The 18577-nt window shown below is 49.4% G+C and overlaps 1 protein-coding gene across 2 annotated transcripts in view; it reads right to left on the reverse strand.

The window, feature by feature from the left end:
* The window catches only part of LOC145537827 (anosmin-1), a 201015-nt gene extending 183176 nt beyond the window's left edge, over nucleotides 1-17839 (reverse strand). For both annotated transcript variants that reach the window (XM_081568726.1, XM_081568727.1), the window contains exon 1: nucleotides 17534-17839. In XM_081568726.1, coding sequence (XP_081424852.1) covers nucleotides 17534-17740 — 207 coding nt within the window. In that variant the 5' untranslated portion in view covers nucleotides 17741-17839. The remainder of the gene's footprint in view (nucleotides 1-17533) is intronic.
* Between the last annotated feature and the right edge of the window lie 738 nt (nucleotides 17840-18577).

Consider the following 18577-nt stretch of genomic DNA (forward strand, 5'->3'; position numbering starts at 1 on the left):
GCCTCGGGGATATTCGCCAAACCCCTACCACGGGCCTATCTATGTCTAAAAGAGGAAGAAAGGAACTGGGATACCTGTGCTAGTTTTTAAAGGCAAAGTTTCAGTTCTAAACGGCTATGATAGCCCAAAACATGGAAGAGAAAATCATTCGAAGCCAAGTAAGTGCCCGCCTTCAACCAATGGCTATCTTTAATTGTGGCGAGCATCTCAGGTGACACTCTGCAGTCTCTTGCCACAGAAGAAATTTAAGACAATTGCAGTTACCAATACATCTCAATGGCAACTGGCAGCTCACTGTTTCTGAAAGTCATCAGTAACTCCTACACATACTTGGCATTCTTATCATTAATAAACTTCCACTCCAGAAAGTGAGGTCCAAGTTGGGATATGCTGTAGCCTGTAACTTTACCCCTATTTGACTCACCCATATGGGAGGACTGCTGAGCAAGAATGGACCACCCCAGATGCCTGGGTTGGTGGGGGGTGGGTGTCTTCTGATCCTTGTTTCACACTAGGTTTCTCCTGTGTGGTGAGCAAAACTCTATTCACTGGGGGAATGGCCATCAAGGGAACGACTGACTTCAGTAAGCAGGGGCAAATTAAGTAGCCCCATCATGATGTGTAAAGTGTGGAAATCTGAGTGTCTCAACAGAATTATTTGTACAGAGATTTCTCAGGGAACAGTGTCACACTTCCAAATGTGGGGATGTTGATGAGGACTATGGGAAGATGGGGATGATGATGTGATGCTGGTTATGATGCTGGTGATGGTGGTTATGATAATAATGATACTGATGATGGTGGTGGTATTACGGTCATGATGGTAACGCTGGTGATGGCGGTGAGGGTGGTTGTGATGATAATGATGGTCGTGATGATGGTCGTGATGATGAAGATGTGATCATGGTGGTTATGATGATAATGATGGTGATGATGATAGTGGCTGTGGTGGTGATGGTGATGGTGGTGGTAGTGATGATGGTCGTGATGGTGATGGTTCTTATGATGATGGTGATGATGATAGTGGTTGTGGTGGTGATAATAATGATGGTGATAATGATGATGGTAGTAATGATGGTGATGATAATGATGGTAGTTATGATGATGGTGATGGTGGTGGCTATGATGATAATGATGGTGATGATGATAGTGGTTGTGGTGGTGATGACAATGGTGATGATTATCATGATGATGGTGATGGTGATGATGGTCATGTTGGCAGTGATAATGGTTATGATGATGGTGGTGGTGGTAGTGATAATGGTCATGATGACAATGGCGGTGGTGGTAGTGATGGTGATGATTATCATGATGATGGTGATGATTATCAAGATGATGGTGATGATTATGATGGTGGTGATGGTGGTGTTGATGATGGTAATGATTATTGTGACAGTGATAGTGATGATGGTCGTGGTGATAGTGATGATGGTGATGGTTATGATGATAATCATGGACATGATGATAGTGGCTGTGGTGGTGATAATGATGATTATGGTGGTGGTAGTGATGATGGGCATGATGATGAAGATGTGATGGTGGTGGTTATGATGATAATGATGGTGATGATGATAGTGGCTGTGGTGGTGATGGTGATGGTGGTGGTAGTGATGATGGTCGTGATGGTGATGGTTCTTATGATGATGGTGATGGTGGTTGTGGTGGTGATGATAATGATGGCGGTGGTCATGATGATGGTCATGATGATGGTGGTGGTGGTACTGATGGTGATGATTATCATGATGGTGATGATGGTGATGATGGTTGTGGTGGCAGTGATGATGGTTACGATGATACTGGTGATGGTTATGATGATGATGGTGGTGGTGGTAGTGATCATGGTCATGATTGTGATGGTGGTGGTTATGATGATGATGGAGATTATTATGATGATGGAGATTATTATGATGATGGTGGTGGTGATTCCCTCACAATTGGAAATGGTCTTGGTCTTCGCATCCTTCAGGGGTCTGTTCAACTGTTCCAAAGCAAGCTAATGATCCAGAGATGCTGGTTTCCTTGGCATGTTTGCTTTGTTATAATGGCACTGAGAAACCTGTCCAGGGGCTAGGGTGACATAGCACTTGTAAGATGTGAGTCCTCTGCAAAATCTCTCTCTCACTTTTCTAGGCTTTCAAGTCTTTTGTCAATTTTGCTTCCAGTCCACAAAGTGTAACAAACAGTATACATTTGTTTCACTAGTGCAGGCATTTAAAGACAGGGGCTGAGACATCTGTAAGACTACAAACTGCCATCTCTCTCAATTATGTCTTATCAGAGAATGAAACAAGAGCTGATAAACTGACATCAGAGGGACCGTTTGTATGAATCCAATAAGGACACCATAAGTAATAGGTAAAAATCACGTTTAACCTGAAACCTTTACTTTTTGTTTGCATTTAGAATTTCTTGACTGCTTTGGTCTTTCTTTGAGAGAGGCTCTCAGTCAGCTCCCAAGAATGTGCCCCATCTGGCTTGTTCTTAGATGAGAAGAACATCACTTGCCTTGGAGGGAGAGAGGAAGAACAAAATGTTGTGCTGCGTTTCAAACGTATGAATTATTAACGCATTGGAACAGTACAGTGGGATGGAAAAAGGTGAAGGCTGAGGACACAAGATGGAGAAAAGAGCTGTAAATTGGTTACACACATGAATTCCCAACACTTCTGCGGTCCCCAGCAGTGGCATGATTAATGACATTTTTGGAAGGTGATGGATTACTTTGCAAAATTAATGTTTCTCGCTTCACTAAAAGGCTTCTGTTTTACGTTTGCGTTTATGGACTTGTAAAATTGTCACTTCTTTGGCTATCATCAGAAATCAGCTATGAAATTTTAAGTCATCAGTGATGATTCGATTCAGGACTGGGTGAGGGGTGGGGGAAACATGCATTTTTGCTCTCTGAAGGTTCTTTGAGATCCTGCACATGCCAGTAAGACCATGCACTCCCCTAAAGTGAAGATGCTGATCAGCAGACATGATATGACTCTTTCCAGCAGAGACAGCATATCTCCTTTATCTTTCAAAGAAAAAAGGTGCCAGGGAATATGAAACTACTTATTTTGAGGTCACTCTAACAGAGTGTCATTTTCTCCAGTTGGCACGGTATTAATCACTTGGAGACCAAAAATCTTACTAAATGATGGAAGCTACAATTTAAAATGAAAGGATAAATAGCATGCGAATGAAGAGTTTTATATTAGCGTCCCCCCCCCCCTTGATGAGTCATTGTTCCTCAGGTTCCCCTGAGGATAGGTTGTTGGATTTTGGGGGGGGTTACAGAATCCCAGGTCATCACCATTTTCTTTTCACGTGCAGCCTTGAGAATTTTCTACATTCTTTCTCAGAATTCCTTATTGTCTAACTTTTACATATTACAGGGAAGCTGAAAAGAATGATCAAGTATAAACACACACACACACACACACACACCATTCAAAACAAAAAGCAAGTAAGCAAGCATATGACAGGTCTTGGAAGTTGCTAGTCACATACCTACAAGCTACCATCACCACTGGAAATACTCCGAATATGTCCTGTTAAGAACAGCAATAGCAGCCAAGAATGAAGGTCAAGAATAAAGTCCTGAGACCTTTGGGATTCCCTGAACACAAACTCATCCTCTATGACATCAAGAAGTCCAGCTGTTCGTGAAACATTTCTGCAAGGATCATAATACTTCTCTGCCATTTGGCTAGACGAGGGGAATTCTGGGTGGACCTACACAAACTCAGGGCTTCCCAAGTGGCGCCAGTGGTAAAGAACCCACCTGCCAATGCAGGAGACATAAGAGCCACGGGTTCGACCCCTGGGTCGGGACGATCCCCTGGAGAAGCAAATGGCAACCCACTCCAGTACCCTTGCCTGGAAAACCCCATGGACAGAGGAACCTGGAAAGCTACAGTCCATGGGGTCGCAAAGAGTTGGACACAACTGAAGCGACTTAACATGCACACACACAAACTCAATTTATCAGGGAAAAGTCTTCATCTAAGAAATTACAATTGTCTGTCAAATGGCTGCATAAAGATTTAAAAGATGATTAATGATTATAATACTTTCTTCACTTCCACAACTATTCGCATAAATGTCTATCGGTCTCTCTCTCTAGTAGAAAATAATTCTTCTGCAGGCAGGAATCACAAGACACTTCTGCGGGGTTCCCAGAATCTAAGCTACTTGAAAGATAAAAACTGCGTGTGACAGATTTGTGTTGGTTGGAAGGACTGGGGTAGACTAGGGCACCACAGGGGATGTTGTTGATGGAGTGATATTTTTAACATATCTTTTTCTTCTATCACACCAACAACCTTTCACTTCGATACTTTGTGATGCAATGGTGGTTCCAGGAGGCAATGAATCCATGTCCCCCCAAACTCAGTGACCCCTGATGATATTACAGCTGACATGTTAACTCTGTCTTCTCTCACTGTTAACATGTGGAGAAGTGGGTCATTTAGTATAAACGTCTGGCAATGTGACAATTAGGGCTTGAGTTTCTGCCATGAAGCCTTGGTTATCTCACCTTCCTACGGCTTCGGTTGTCTTACCTATCAAAATGACGCTCCTGACCTCAAAAGAGTTGCTGTGAAGGTCAAAGAGAGATTTTATGTGAAACTACTCTGTCAACAGAAGATGGTGACTGCAGCCATGAAATCAAAAGACACTTACTCTTTGGAAGAAAAGTTATGACCAACCTAGACAGTATATTAAAAAGCAGAGACATTACTTTGCCAACAAAGGTCCATCTAGGCTATGGTTTTTCCAGTAGTCATGTATGGATATGAGAGTTGGACTATAAAGAAAGCTGAGAGCTGAAGAACTGATGCTTTTGAACTGTGGTGTTGGAGAAGATTCTTGAGAGTCCCTTGGACTGCAAGGAGATCCAACCAGTCCATCCTAAAGGAGATCAGTCCTGAGTGTTCGTTGAAAGGACTTGTGTTGAAGCTGAAACTCCAATCCTTTGGCCACCTGATGCAAAGAACTGACTCACTGGAAAAGACCCTGATGCTGGGAAAGATTGAAGGCGGGAGGACAAGGGGACGACAGAGGATGAGATGGTTGGATGGCATCACCGACTCGATGGACATGGGTTTGAGTAAACTCCTGGAGTTGGTGATGGACAGGGAGGCCTGGCGTGCTGCAGTCCATGGGGTCGCAAAGAGTTGGACATGACTGAGTGACTGAACTGAACTGAACTCTGTCAACACCAAGACTGCATAAAAAACAACGAACGCCAAATAACCTTCTAACCTGTGGCTCGGTCGTTCAGCAGAGATTCTGCTTTGGGTCCAGCCCCACCAGTTCAGAACTGGGATCCTACTGTAAGCCAAAGCATGACCTCAGGGAGAGGGGAAAGGTAGTCCTTTCTTTCCTTGTGATGCTCAGCTGGAGATTTTTCTCAGGGGTCGCTGGCAAGGATCTCCAGAGGAAATCAACTCAATAGCCTAAGGGCAACTGGTTGTGGAGCCCGAGGTTCAACCCGATCAGCTGAGCAAGAACCAGGAAGACATCGCTAAGTGTGGTGACTTGCTCTCAACCTGTCCTGCAGAACAAAGGACTTGCGCTTTGTAACAGCTCTCACCAAAAGTCCCCAGCGCCTGGTTGCTGGCTGGGTGGGCTAACGCTGTATCCTGTCCATCACAAGCCACCAAGAGGCCCCCAGCAGACAGACCGCATTCCTGTAGGCCTCTGCATTGACTCACGCTGGCTATTCTGTGTTGGAGGAGCCCACGGTGGCTGTGCACAGCTCGTATCATCTCCCTTGGGTAACGTCCACTCAAGCAACAGGACCCCTCCTCTGAGATCTCACACAAATAACTCTCCCCAGCCCCTCCCTCGTGGACTGCCATGATCTGTTTACAAGTCTTACTTCTTATACCAGACTCTAAATCCCTCAGGATTTTACAGCCTCATCTCTGAAATTGCAGCAATCCATCGATATCAGCTGAAATAAATGCAAGTGATTAAAGTGACACACTTTTTTTTTTAAGGGAGAAAGAGATCCAGCATCTGCGGTCTGAAATGTACATGAAAATGAGCCATAGACAAGGCTTGCATCAATTTCTCTTTACTTGTTGGCTCTCAGGGATGACCACTTTTATCCAATTGTCTGTCCCACCATTGGGGGAACGCCTCAGCTCACCACTCTGAAACCACAAGCATGTAAATAAAGTCTTTTCAAGATATGAAGGGGACCCTGAGTCCCTGGTGGCTCAGCGGTAAAGAATCCGCCTGCCAATGCAGGAGACGCAGGTTCGAACCCTGGGTCAGGAAGATCCCCTGAAGGAGGAAATGGCAATTCCTTCCAATATTCTTGCCTGGAGAACCCCATGGACAGAGAAGCCTGGCGGGCTACAGTCCGTGGGGTTGCAAAGAGTCGGATACGACTGAGTGACTAAACAACCACAAGTAGGTCTTGGGGGGACATGGCACCCCGGTCGCTTGCTGAGTAAATCCAGAGCTGCCTAATATCTGAACTAACTGGTCTTCCTTGCCATCTTCTTAGAGCTGCCAGGGGTACTGAGGTTAATGATGTCCCCTGATGCTATCTGCTGTCCATCTCGCATACACTGTCTCAAGCTGGCTTCAGAGTACAGTTGTCCCTTGAGAACTGCGGGGTTCTGGGACCCCCGTGGGTATCAAAATCTGCGGACGCTCAAGTCTCATACACAGTGGCAGAGTACAGCTGGCCCTCTCTCTCTGCAGGGTCCTCATTCCCAGATTCACCCAACTGCAGATGGCAGAAATAGCACACACACAGTGCCAGCTACGTTTATATACATAGATGTGTGTGTGTGTTTGTGTGTATTTCACACAGGCAGTGAAGACGCATGATACATATGTATTTATGTGTGTGTGTGTGTGTGTGTGTGTGCTCACACATGTGTATATTCATGGGGTCCTCGTTTCCAGATTCAACCAACTGCAGATGGCAGAAACAACACACACACAGAGACACATATATATATACATACATGTGTGTTTCTGTGTGTGTGTATTTCACCCAGGCAGTGGAGAAGTATGATCTATGATATATGTGTGTCTGTGTGTGTGTGTATTTCACACAGGCAGTGAAGAAGCACGATGTGTGTCTGTGTGTGTGTATTTCACACAGAGAGTGAAGAAACACAGTATGTGTGTGAGTGTGTGTGTGTGTGCGTATCTCACACAGGCAGTGAAGAGCATGAGATATGTGTGTGTGTGCATGTGTGTGTGTTTCACACGTGCAGTGAAGAAGCATGATATGTGTGTGTGTGCGTGTGTATTTCACACAGGCAGTGAAGAAGTATGATTTACATGTGTGTGTGCATGTGTGTGTATTTCACACAGGGAGTGAAGAAGCACAGTGTGTGTGTGTCTGTGTGTGTGTATTTCACATAGGCAGTGAAGAAGTATGATATGTCTGTGTGTGTGTATCTCACACAGGGTGTGAAGAGGCATGATGTGTGGGTGTGTGTGTGTGTATTTCACACAGAGAGTGAAGAAACACGGTGTGTGTGTGTGTGTGTGTGTCTGTGTCTGTGTATTTCACACAGGCAGTGAAGAAGTATGATATATGTGTGTGTGTGTGTGTGTGTCTCACACAGGCAGTGAAGAAGCATGATATGTGTGTGTGTATTTCACACAGAGAGTGAAGAAACACGGTATGTTAGTGTGTGTGTGTGTCTGTGTATTTCACACAAGCAGTGAAGAAGCATGATATGTGTATGTGTGTGCGTGTGTGTGTTTCACACAGGCAGTGAAGAGCATGAGATGTGTGTGTGTGTGTGCATGTGTGTGTATTTCACACACGCAGTGAAGAAGCATGATATGTGTGTGTGCGTGTGTATTTCACACAGGCAGTGAAGAAGTATGATTTACGTGTGTGTGTGTGTGTGTATTTCACACAGGGAGTGAAGAAGTATGATATATGTGTGTGTGTGTGTGTGTATTTCACACAGGCAGTGAAGAAATATGATTTACGTGTGTGTGTGCGTATTTCATACAGGCAGTGAAGAAGCATGATGTGTGTGTGTGTGTATGTGTGTGTATTTCACACAGGGAGTGAAGAAGTATGATATGTGTGTGTGTGTGTGTGTATCTCACACAGGTTGTGAAGAGGCATGATGTGTGTGTGTGTATTTCACACAGGCAGTGAAGAAGCATGATGTGTGTGTGTGTGTGTGTGTATTTCACACAGGGAGTGAAGAAGTATGATATGTGTGTGTGTGTGTGTGTGTGTATCTCACACAGGCTGTGAAGAGGCGTGATGTGTGTGTGTGTATTTCACACAGGCAGTGAAGAAGTATGATATGCTTATGTATTAGGATCAAGATTTTAAACTTTTCACTGAAATCATCAGGAGAGAGAAACTAAAACAAATAACAGAAAATGTCCTGACTCTCTGAGTGCTTCCTGATGTAGAACGATTATTATTTTTAACTTGCATTAACTGTTTTTGTTTTTTTTTGAAAGGGGAGAGTGGGCTACAAAACAGAAACAGACTCACAGACTTAGAAACCAGACTTATGGTTACCAAAGAGGAAAAGGGAGAGAGGAGATAAATAGGAGTTTGGGACTAACACACTCACACTATTTATAAAATAGGGTAACTAACAAGCATGTACTGTACACCACAGGGAATTCTACTCAATACTCCGTAATGACCTACATGGGGAAAGAATCGGAAAAAGAGTGGATATATGTATATGCATACTCCACTCGCTTTGCTATGCAGCAGACACTAACACACCATTGTAAGTCAAGTATGTGAAAGTCGCTCAGCCGTGTCCGACTCTTTGCGACCCCATGGACTACACAGTCCATGGAATTCTCCAGGCCAGAATCCTGGAGTGGGTAGCCTTGCTCTTCTCCAGGGAATCTTCCCGACCCAGGGATCGAACCCAGGTCTCCCGCATTGCAGGCGGATTCTTTACCAGCTGAGCCAAGCAGACTTCAAGTATACTGAGCTGAGTCAGGTATACTTCAATCTAAAATAAACATTAAACAATAAAGGGGCTAGTGGGGAAAAGTCTGAACTGAGAGTTGTGAAAACTGGGTCATATTTTTACTTCTACTGTCTACTATCTGTGCGTGATTGAATGAATCATTCCGATAAGAATCAAGCTCTCTGTGTAACTTGCAAGAGGAAGGGGCTGAATTAGAAGAGGTACCTGAAGGGAGGTGTCTGAGGCTGGGTTTCCTGGAGGTGGAGGCTGAAAGGGGGCTCTCTGTGAACGTGAAGGATGGGCGAAGCTCTCAGTGGAAGGCGAGGGAAGGACAGAGGTGAGCAGGCATGCCCTCTCGGGAAGAGCCCTGAGAAGCCTGGCCTCACGGCAAGGCTGCGGAGCATAAACTGAACCAGAGCTGATCCCAGCAAGAGGGCTGGCCTCCCAGATCCCCCCTGCGGTGAGCCAATGACCATGATTTGCCCTCATCAAGGAAGGAGGATGCGCTACCCTGCTGGCAAGACGGTGCCCCGGGGCTAAAGGTCAGTCTCCAAGGGGGAACAGCTGTAAGCTATTAGCAGCTGATCCAGGGGTCAGGGGCTGGGGGAGCATGGGGCGGTGGACTGGGGGCCAGGAGGTCACAAACAGCATCTCCTGAGATGCGATAGACGGCTACTATCCACATTCATTGCTTCAGGGAAGCCAAAGGAAATTACACATTCTCCTTGGACGGACGGTGCAAAAAATAACTACAAGGTCGACAATATCCGTTTTATCAGTCTACTTCAGTAATACCAGTGACCTCATGCTGATCTGAAGTTTGAAGGACTTATGGATTTCTTTGATTAATGGGAAGAGCAAAAACCAGGTCACACTTAATAAATGCCATATGTTGACAGACAACCAGACTTTCAGAATATGGAGTCCAGGGTGAGTGCAAAGAAATGTGGAAAGGCGGCTGACTTCAGAACTCTGAATCGGGGCTTGGCGCTCAGACAGTGCATCAACAGGGCTCGGAGTTACGGAATAATTTGACAAAGTATCCCAACAGTTCAGTTCACTTCAGCCGTTCAGTCATGTCCGACTCTTTGCAACCCCATGAACCGCAGCACGCCAGGCCTCCCTGTCCATCACCAACTCCCGGAGTTCACCCAAACTCATGTCCTTTGAGTCGGTGATGCCATCCAACCCTCTCATCCTCTGTCGTTCCCTTCTCCTCCTGCCCTCAATCTTTCCCAGCATCAGGGTCTTTTCCAATGAATCAGCTCTTCGCATCAGGTGGCCAAAGGATTGGAGTTTCAGCTTCAATGTCAGTCCTTCCAATGAACACCCAGGACTGATCTCCTTTAGGATGGACTGGTTGGATCTCCTTGCAGTCCAAGGGACTCTCAAGAGTCTTCTCCAACACCACAGTTCAAAAGCATCAATTCTTCGGCACTCAGCTTTCTTTATAGTCCAACTCTCACATCCATACATGACTACTGGAAAACCCACAGCCTTGACTAGACGGAGCGGCATAAGCTATCTCCCCCAGTACTACCGTTCAGATACAAAACATCTGTCGATAATACGGATATGCTTCACTGATCATCTTCCCAAGCCCAATCCTCAAAATCGTTTAAGAGTCAGATTTCTGGGAGGCAAAAACAAGTCACACGTAGAGACTTCTCCATTTCTGAGTTAATACGAGCAGTGCCCGCTGACAGTGTTGCTGAGTTTCTTTACCTAGCCTGAAAGTTGTATGCCCATTCACCGAAACACACCAAGAGGGGTTATACAATGAAATCTGATGAATCTATTTTTAAAAAATATAATAACCTAATTTTTTTAGAGCGGGAATGACTGCACAAAGAACTTAAGTTTAACTTTTAAATGGAAGTCTCTAAACATACATACATGTATGTTTTTTATTAATATGAGTGAGTGAGTGAAAGTCGCTCAGTCGTGTCCAACTCTTGGCGACCCCATGGACTATACAGTCCATGGAATTCCCCAGGCCAGAATACTGGAGTGGATGGCCATTCGCTTCTCCAGGGGATCTTCCCAACCCAGGAATCAAACCCAGGTCTCCCACATTGCAGGCAGATTCTTTACCAGCTGAACCACCACAGATAATATACTGAAATATATACAGATATATACTACACACAATATATAAAATATATAAATGTATTTCTCCTCTAATGATACAGTGCATAACGAAATCAGTAAGTCCACAAATATTTTCCAATGTAGTTTTATAACGTTCTATAATAGTCACAATAAGATAAGACTTTTAAATCAGGTTCAGTGAGAAACACTTTATTAGAAGCAAGAAAATTTGCCATGCATAACCTAATGTCTGGGCTTCCCCAGTGGTAAACAATCTGCCTACTAATGCAGGAGACCCAAGAGACGCAGGTGCAATCCCTGGATCCGGAGCGGGGAGGAGACTGCAACCCACTCCAGTATTCTTGCCTGGGAAATCCCACGGGCAGAGAAGTCCAACGGGCTGCAGTCCGTGGAGCTGCAAAACTGAATGACTGAGCATGCAAGCAACCTAATGTTTAGTTTGGGTCAAAGTTAGAAATTCTTGGAGACACCGCCAGAGCTCCGGCGACCCAGACCAGGAAATATGAAGGTGAAACTTGAGGATGGCCTTTCTTCCCAGAGACTTTCTAGCATGTCACTTCGATCTCACTGCAGGCCCAGCAGGCACACCAAGACTTGAGTATATTCACCACAAGACCGTTGCTTCAAAACTCCGCCAGCCTGGGGATGATTTGTGGCTGCCGTAGGCTTGCGATGCGCTAATTGTTTGCTTACTTTTTCTGAGAGCAGAGGCTGGTCCTCTACACGGAATGAGCTAATCACCAGCACTATTCTCTCTTTGGCCAAAACAAACAGCTTCCAATTACTGCTAGAAGAAAGCCTCTGATCTCTAATCAGTTACCTAAACCAGGCTCTCAGCGGTCCTTGGAAGAGTGAATAATGTCCCATTAAGCAAGAATCTCTTCGCACTAATAAAATCCTACAGCCCCAGGACCAAGGCCACCAGCATTACGCTACTTATCTTCCAAGACTCCATCCACCTCCCCCCATCAGGTCCTAAAATCCGGCCAAGAAATAGACTCGCTCAGACTCTTTTATTCCACTCGGGCTATTTTTCCTCAAGCCCTAGTCTGCTGCACCTCCTTTGAGAATACCCAGGCATAGAAAGGGTAGGTTGCAGGTCTGCTAATATTCAGTGACAGGACTCTTCTCTGCGAGGCTCTGACACTCAGCTTCATCACTGCCATGATGCACAGAACCTGGGGAGACAGGCGGGGTGGCCACCAGGAACATCCCAGCACAAGCGAGGAAGTCACTCGCAGGGTACATGAGATTCACCAAAAAAACCACAGAGCTTCTTTCAGGCCTAGTGTACCTCTTCTTGACTCTTCTAGTGAAGGAAGCTCCAATACTTAGGCTACCTGATGGGAAGAGTTGACTCACTGGAAAAGACCCTGAGGCTGGGAAAGATTGAAGGCGGGAGGAGAAGGGGACGACAGAGGATGAGATGGTTGGATGGCATCACCGACTCAATGGACATGAGTTTGGGTAGACTCCGGGAGTTGGTGATGGACAGGGAGGCCTGGCGTGCTGCAGTCCACGGGGTCACAAAGAATCAGACACAACTGAGCGACTGAACAGCACAGAGAAAATAAGTGCAGGGCTAGGTTACTCCCAAGTCAACACGTCAGATATCAGATCTCTGAACACAAAGGACAGCCTATGAATAATCCCCAGGACAAGCGGGCGAAACCGCTTCCAAGGGTTGAACAATCCAAACCAGGGCTGGCCCCAGGGACACAGATTTGTGCACCTGGTTCAAGCTCAGAAAGAGCCCTGCAGCTTGCGGGTTATCGCCCCAAGACCACCCTATTGGAATTCTCAGTGATCTCATCTCTGAGCTTGCATTCTGCCATGTGGAATCTGCTCGGATGCTGAAGCACGTCCTGGAGACCTCCACAGGAATGAGGCCACTCACCTCCCTCTCCTCTCCAGCGAAGGTTCTGGGCTGCCTAACTCCTGGGAGCCCCCTGGAGCCCCGGTCCTCCTCAACCTCTCCCTGCCCGCCCCCCCCCTCAAAGTACTGTCGCACTCTGCCCCCTGCAGCAACCGGAGAGCGGGCACAAGGAACGCTGGGGGGCAAGTGCATGCTTGGAAGTGCCCACAATTCAGTGGCGGCCATGCCCGTCCCATGCTGGGAGCCGCACGCTGTGTTTGTGGACAACCAGCCAGAGGCCACGAAGCCACAGAACTAAGCCGGTCGCCCATTCCTGGTGCAGGCACCTAACTGCCTCTGGTGAGGAGGTCTGAGCACCCTTGGGGGGCTGCCCATCCGCTATAGGTTGAGCAGGAGGAAGGGGAGACCCCTGGCTCGACTTCCTGAAGTTGCTCAGTCATGTGCTTCTCTTTGCTTTCCATAGGCTCCTCCGTCCATGGAGTTTTCCAGGCAAGAGTACTGGAGTGGGTTGCCATTTCCTTCTCCAGGGGAACTTCCCAGCCCAGGGATCGAACCTGGGTCTCCCACATGGCAGGCAGACAGTTTACCCACTGAGCCACCAGGGAAGCCTAACTTTCTGAAAGTGAAAGCGAAAGTTGCTCAGTCGTGTCTGACTCTTTGCCACCCCATGGACTATACAGTCCATGAAATTTCTCCAGGCCTGAACATTGGAGTGGGTAGCCTTTCCATTCTCCAGGGCCTCTTCCCAACCCAGGGATCGAACCCGGGTCTTCCGCACAGCAGGTGGATTCTTTACCAAGCTGAGCCACCAGGGAAGCCCAAGAATCCTGGAGTGGGTAGCCCATCCCTTCTCCAGCAGGTCTTCCCGACCCAGGAATAGAACCGGGGTCTCCAGCACTGCAGGCAGATTCTTTACCAATTGAGCTATGATCTAGCTAAAACAAGGTGCAACGCGTTGGCCCAGCAGCTGGCAGGTGAGTGCCAGGTGAGTGCCACGCCTGAGCTAGTGTGCGTACTAGTCAGGCCCTGGGTATCTATGATGGTCTACCCACATCCTGCGAGATTCCCTTGTGGGGCACCCATTGGGTACACCCCTACACAGGGCACTTTGGGAGGTGGGCTGCCCTGGTGACGCAAATGGTAAAGAATCCGCCTGCAATGTGGGAGACCGGATTTGATCCCTGGGCCGGGAAGATCCCCTGGAGAAGGGAATGGCAACCCACTCCAGTATGCTTGCCTGGAGAATCCCATGGATGGAGGAGGCTGGCGGGCTACAGTCCATAGGGTTGCAAAAAGTCGGACAACTGAGCAACTAACACTACCCCTGCCTCCTTCCTACCTTTCTGAGTCTGGCCCCAGCTTGGCCCTCGAGGGGTGAGCCAGGAAATGCAAGCTGTGTACTGCTGGTAATTCCAAGTGAAACCTCTGATGTTTGGGTGTAACACAGGCACTGCACAAGAGAAAGATGAACAGTGAAATCCACGTGAATGACTTCATCTTTAAATTATTCTTTACCGAGAACAGCGCTGGAGAGCAAATTTAAAACACCACAGAGAAGCCAAGAGAAAAGGGTCACAGGAGAAAGAAAAAATTTGATAGTTTAGTTCCTTCCACAACACTTCTTACTCTTTAATAACAGACGGCACATTTCTATGTGGCCCCAGGGCCAGAAAAACAGGCAGCCAGTTCTGAAGTAAATCAACCTACTAACCTTGGAAGAAAAGCTATGACCAACCTAGACAGCATATTAAAAAGTAGACATTGCTTTGCTGACAAAGGTCTTTCTAGTCAAAGCTATGGTTTTTCCAGTAGTCATGTATGGATGTGAGAGTTGGACTATAGAGAAAGCTGAGTGCCAAAGAATTGATGCTTTTGAACTGTGGTGTTGGAGAAGACTCTTGAGAGTTTCTTGGACTGCAAGGAGATCCAACCAGTCCATCCTAAAGGAAATCCGTCCTGAATATTCACTGGAAGGACTGATACTGAAGCTGAAGCTCCGATACTTTGGCCACCTGATGCAAAGAGCTGACTCATTGGAAAAGACCCTGATGTTGGGAAAGATTGCAGGCGGGAAGAGAAGGGGACGACAGAGGATGAGATGGTTGGATGGCATCACCGACTCAATGGACATGAGTTTGAGCAAGCTCCGGGAGTTGGTGATGGACAGGGAGGCCTGGCGTGCTGCGGTCCATGGGGTCACAAAGAATCGGACACGACTGAGTGACTTAACTGAACTGAACTGAGAGTCCACACACTTGTCTGGCCTCAAGGCTGCGGGCGAACCTTCCTCCAGTCTTACAAGCAGGGCAGGAACCACGCAGGAGAAACTGGGAACCACTATCTGCATCAGAGACAGGCTTCTGCTCCGGTTTATTTGCACAAGTGGGTGGGTGGCTGGGGTGTCCCTGATAGAGGGCACTGTTCTGAGGCCTTTCTCCAGCCCAGCCTTTCTCGCCAGTTCACAAATCCCACCTGCAGTTGCCCCCTGCCTGAGAGGCATCCTTCCAATTATTTAAAGGGGGGAGGGATAGGAAAGCTTGAGGTTTTATAAGGAGTGCGAGTCTGTCTTTTCAAATCTTAAGAAAGCTTAATCCCTGCAATTTAGATAAATCAGATAGGCATTACCAAGTTAGGGTTAAACCTCCAAGAATGGCTTTGCAATTGATTGCAGAAACAGCAGTTATTAAGTCCTAACTGAGTAATTTGCAGCTTAGTTCACCCCCCACCCCCAGCTAATTAAAATGTAATCAGGATTGTCTGGCAATGTGTATTCTGTCAGCAGTTTTTTTCTTCCGAAGAGAAATCATGCCAAGAGACCACAAGAAAAGCCTTTCACGGGAATTGGCTTGATCTGCACTGTTTCTTTAGGCGTTGAAACTGTAAAACAAATAAATTACAGCGACTGACAGTTCAATTTAAAGAAGGAAGGAAGGGAAGAAGAAAAAGAAAAGATAGTCTTTCTCCCTGGGAACAGGCTGCTGTTTTATGTTGTTATTTGAACAACAGGGTGGCATCGCCTCGGAAGAGTGACGCAGGGCAGGGCAGGGGGGCAAGAAACCAGGTGGCTAGGAGGGACCCTCTCCAGGGTGTCCGAGGGATTTCAGCGCAGGAGACCACTCCCCCGGCCCCCTTCCTAAAAACCAAGGGAGACCGCGAAGTTCCCTGAAACCCACGGATGCCCCTTCTCTGAGAACGCACAGAACCGCGCGTACTCAGGCGCGTAGACTTGGCCAGCGGGTTCACTCGGTGAACATCCCAACTTTCAGTTTTCCGTATGCCATTCCCGGCGCGGTTTCATTAGCTCTCACGCCAGAATGAACGGGGCTTAAAGGCTTCGGAGATTCGTCCCAAACTCCAGTCATTACGATGGCCTCCATCGCAGCGTAGTGCCCAGGGACCCTTGGAAGGCCCCTTTGACCCCGCGCAAGCGCGGGAGGCGCCTCGTTTATTTCAGAGGGGCTCGGCTTAGAAACCCACCAAGGAGCCGCGCGGCCGCTTTCTGGGAGCTGCAGTTTTCCCTGCGGCCAGAAGTTGGGATCTTGTAACAGGTGAACGACTAAAAGGCTAGAGAGGAGACGGCGAGGGCGAGAAGCGAGCACACGAGAGGAATTAGGTTATACGCGTGAATGACTGCAGAGTGCGCGCGCTCGGATCAGCTGGGTCCACGGCTGCGAGACGCGCCTGAGGCCGGCTCGGGAGCGGTTCCCGCGTGCCCATCAGCACCCAGGGTCCCTGAGGCACTCCCCGCTGTGGCTCGCCCCAGTATCCCAGCCATCTACTGGCATCAAGAGTCCTGTCCCCTGAACCTTCTACACACCCATACGCGCCCCTCTACCCCCAAGCCGGTAGAACCTACGAGGGTTGGAAGAGATCCTGGCCCCGGGAGTCCTCTCGGAACATCCGAACTCGGCGCCTCCAAGTCCTTTATCCGTTGCCATCTCTTCCCTTAGTCTCCACGCCATTCGCTGGCGACACCTAGAAGCTCTGGGGCTCCGAATTGGGGCGGTCACAGCCACCGGCAGTAACCGCCCCCCTCTCCAACACAAACTCGCTGGAAGACACGACCTGACCCAAGTGCCCCCTGGCTGAGGCTCCAAGGGTGGACCGCGAGCTCTCGGCCCGCCGAGCGCGGAAGCAAAGCTCAACAGAGACAAAAAAGTGTCGGCCGGCGGGCACCTGCGGCGCCGGGGCTGGTCGCGTGGAGTCAGGAGCGGAGCGCGGGCCTCGTTCGCTCTGCCCGCGGCGCGGAGGGCCCGGAGTGCCCGGGGACTTTGAGGGGGGACTGGCCACCCGCCCGCAGTCCCTCGCGGAGGTCCCGGGGCAACTCACAAGCCCGCACCCCACCCCACCCCATCCTTGGAAGCCACAAAACCGCGCTCCCTTCCCAAAGGAACCCGCCTTTTGGTTTTTCCCGGGGAAGAAGGGAGTTAGGTCGGGAGCCGGCGAGGGGCTGCAAAGGAGGGCTCGTCCACCCCCTCCCCTCGAAGGTACAACCCACCCCGCGAGTAAAGCCGGACCCCGGCCGGCTGCCGCTGAGCGAGAAGTTTGAGCGGCGAGGCTAGAAGGCGCGTGCCCCGCAGCGCCAGGGGAGGAACGGGCGCGCGGCGGTGCGTACCTGGAAGTGCCGGAAGAAGGCGGAGATGCGCGTGATCTGCAGGCTGAGGCACCTGGAGGCGCAGCGGGCGCGCTGGACGCTCCCGGCCGCCAGCGACTCATCCGAGCGCCGGGCAGCGGCCGCGCCGGAGCCGGCCGCCAGGCAGCCCCCGGAGGCCGCCAGCCAGAGGCAGAGGGTCAGGGCCGCGCCGGGCGCCCCGGCCGCCATGGCTGCGGGTCGGAGGGCGCGCGGGCGCCGGGCGCTGGCCGAGGCTCCCAGCTCCGCACCGCCGCCGGAGACCGCGCGGCCGCCGCAACTCCGCTGGCAAAGTTCAATCAGGCCACTCCTGCCCCGCGCCCTCCCCCCGGCCCCGCCTCCGGGGGCGGGGCGAGGGTGACAGACGGTCCGCCATTGGCTGCGAGGAAAGTGAGTGACAGAGGTGGGCGGGGCGGGCGGAGGGCCATGGGCGGGTCCAAGGGAGCCCGAAGCGTGCCCGCCTGCAGAGCGCCGGCCGTGCGCCCCTCTCCGGGCGGGTCCGCTCCCCAGCGCTCCGCCTTCGCTCCCTCCTGCCCCCCAGCACCCCCTCGCCATCGGGCGTCAACAGCAGGCCCCGGCCCTGGGTGTCAAGGGCTGGCCTGGGCGTCGGTGCCTGGGACCCGTAAACCTGGACGTGAGAACAGGTTAAGGATGGACGGAGGCGCCCCCGAACTTGTGGGCTTTCTCCTCGCTTCTGACTCCAGTGGTCCCAGGTCCTACACATGCTTTGGCGTATTTGGATTTTCCCTTTTCCGAGGAGCAGAAAAGAGCGAACGGACAGAACTGCGCTGGGCGCAATAAGAGGAGACAGGCCAGGCAGGGACGTTTGACCGACCCTCCCCCCAGACTCCCCCATCCTTCACCCCTCCCCCGTTCTTTCTTTGCTCATCCTTTGCCCTCTTCCTTCCTGCTTGCTTCCTTTCCTTTCTTCTTCCCTCTCTTCTTCAACTCCATCCATTCAGACCTTTCACTAGTCCTTTCCTTCCCTCTTAAGGAGCACCCATCACCTGGAAATCTATCCTGGCAGGT

Source organism: Giraffa tippelskirchi, chromosome Y, assembly GCF_054371585.1.
Source record: "Giraffa tippelskirchi isolate mGirTip1 chromosome Y, T2T-mGirTip1v1.2.pri, whole genome shotgun sequence".
Lineage (NCBI taxonomy): Eukaryota > Metazoa > Chordata > Mammalia > Artiodactyla > Giraffidae > Giraffa > Giraffa tippelskirchi.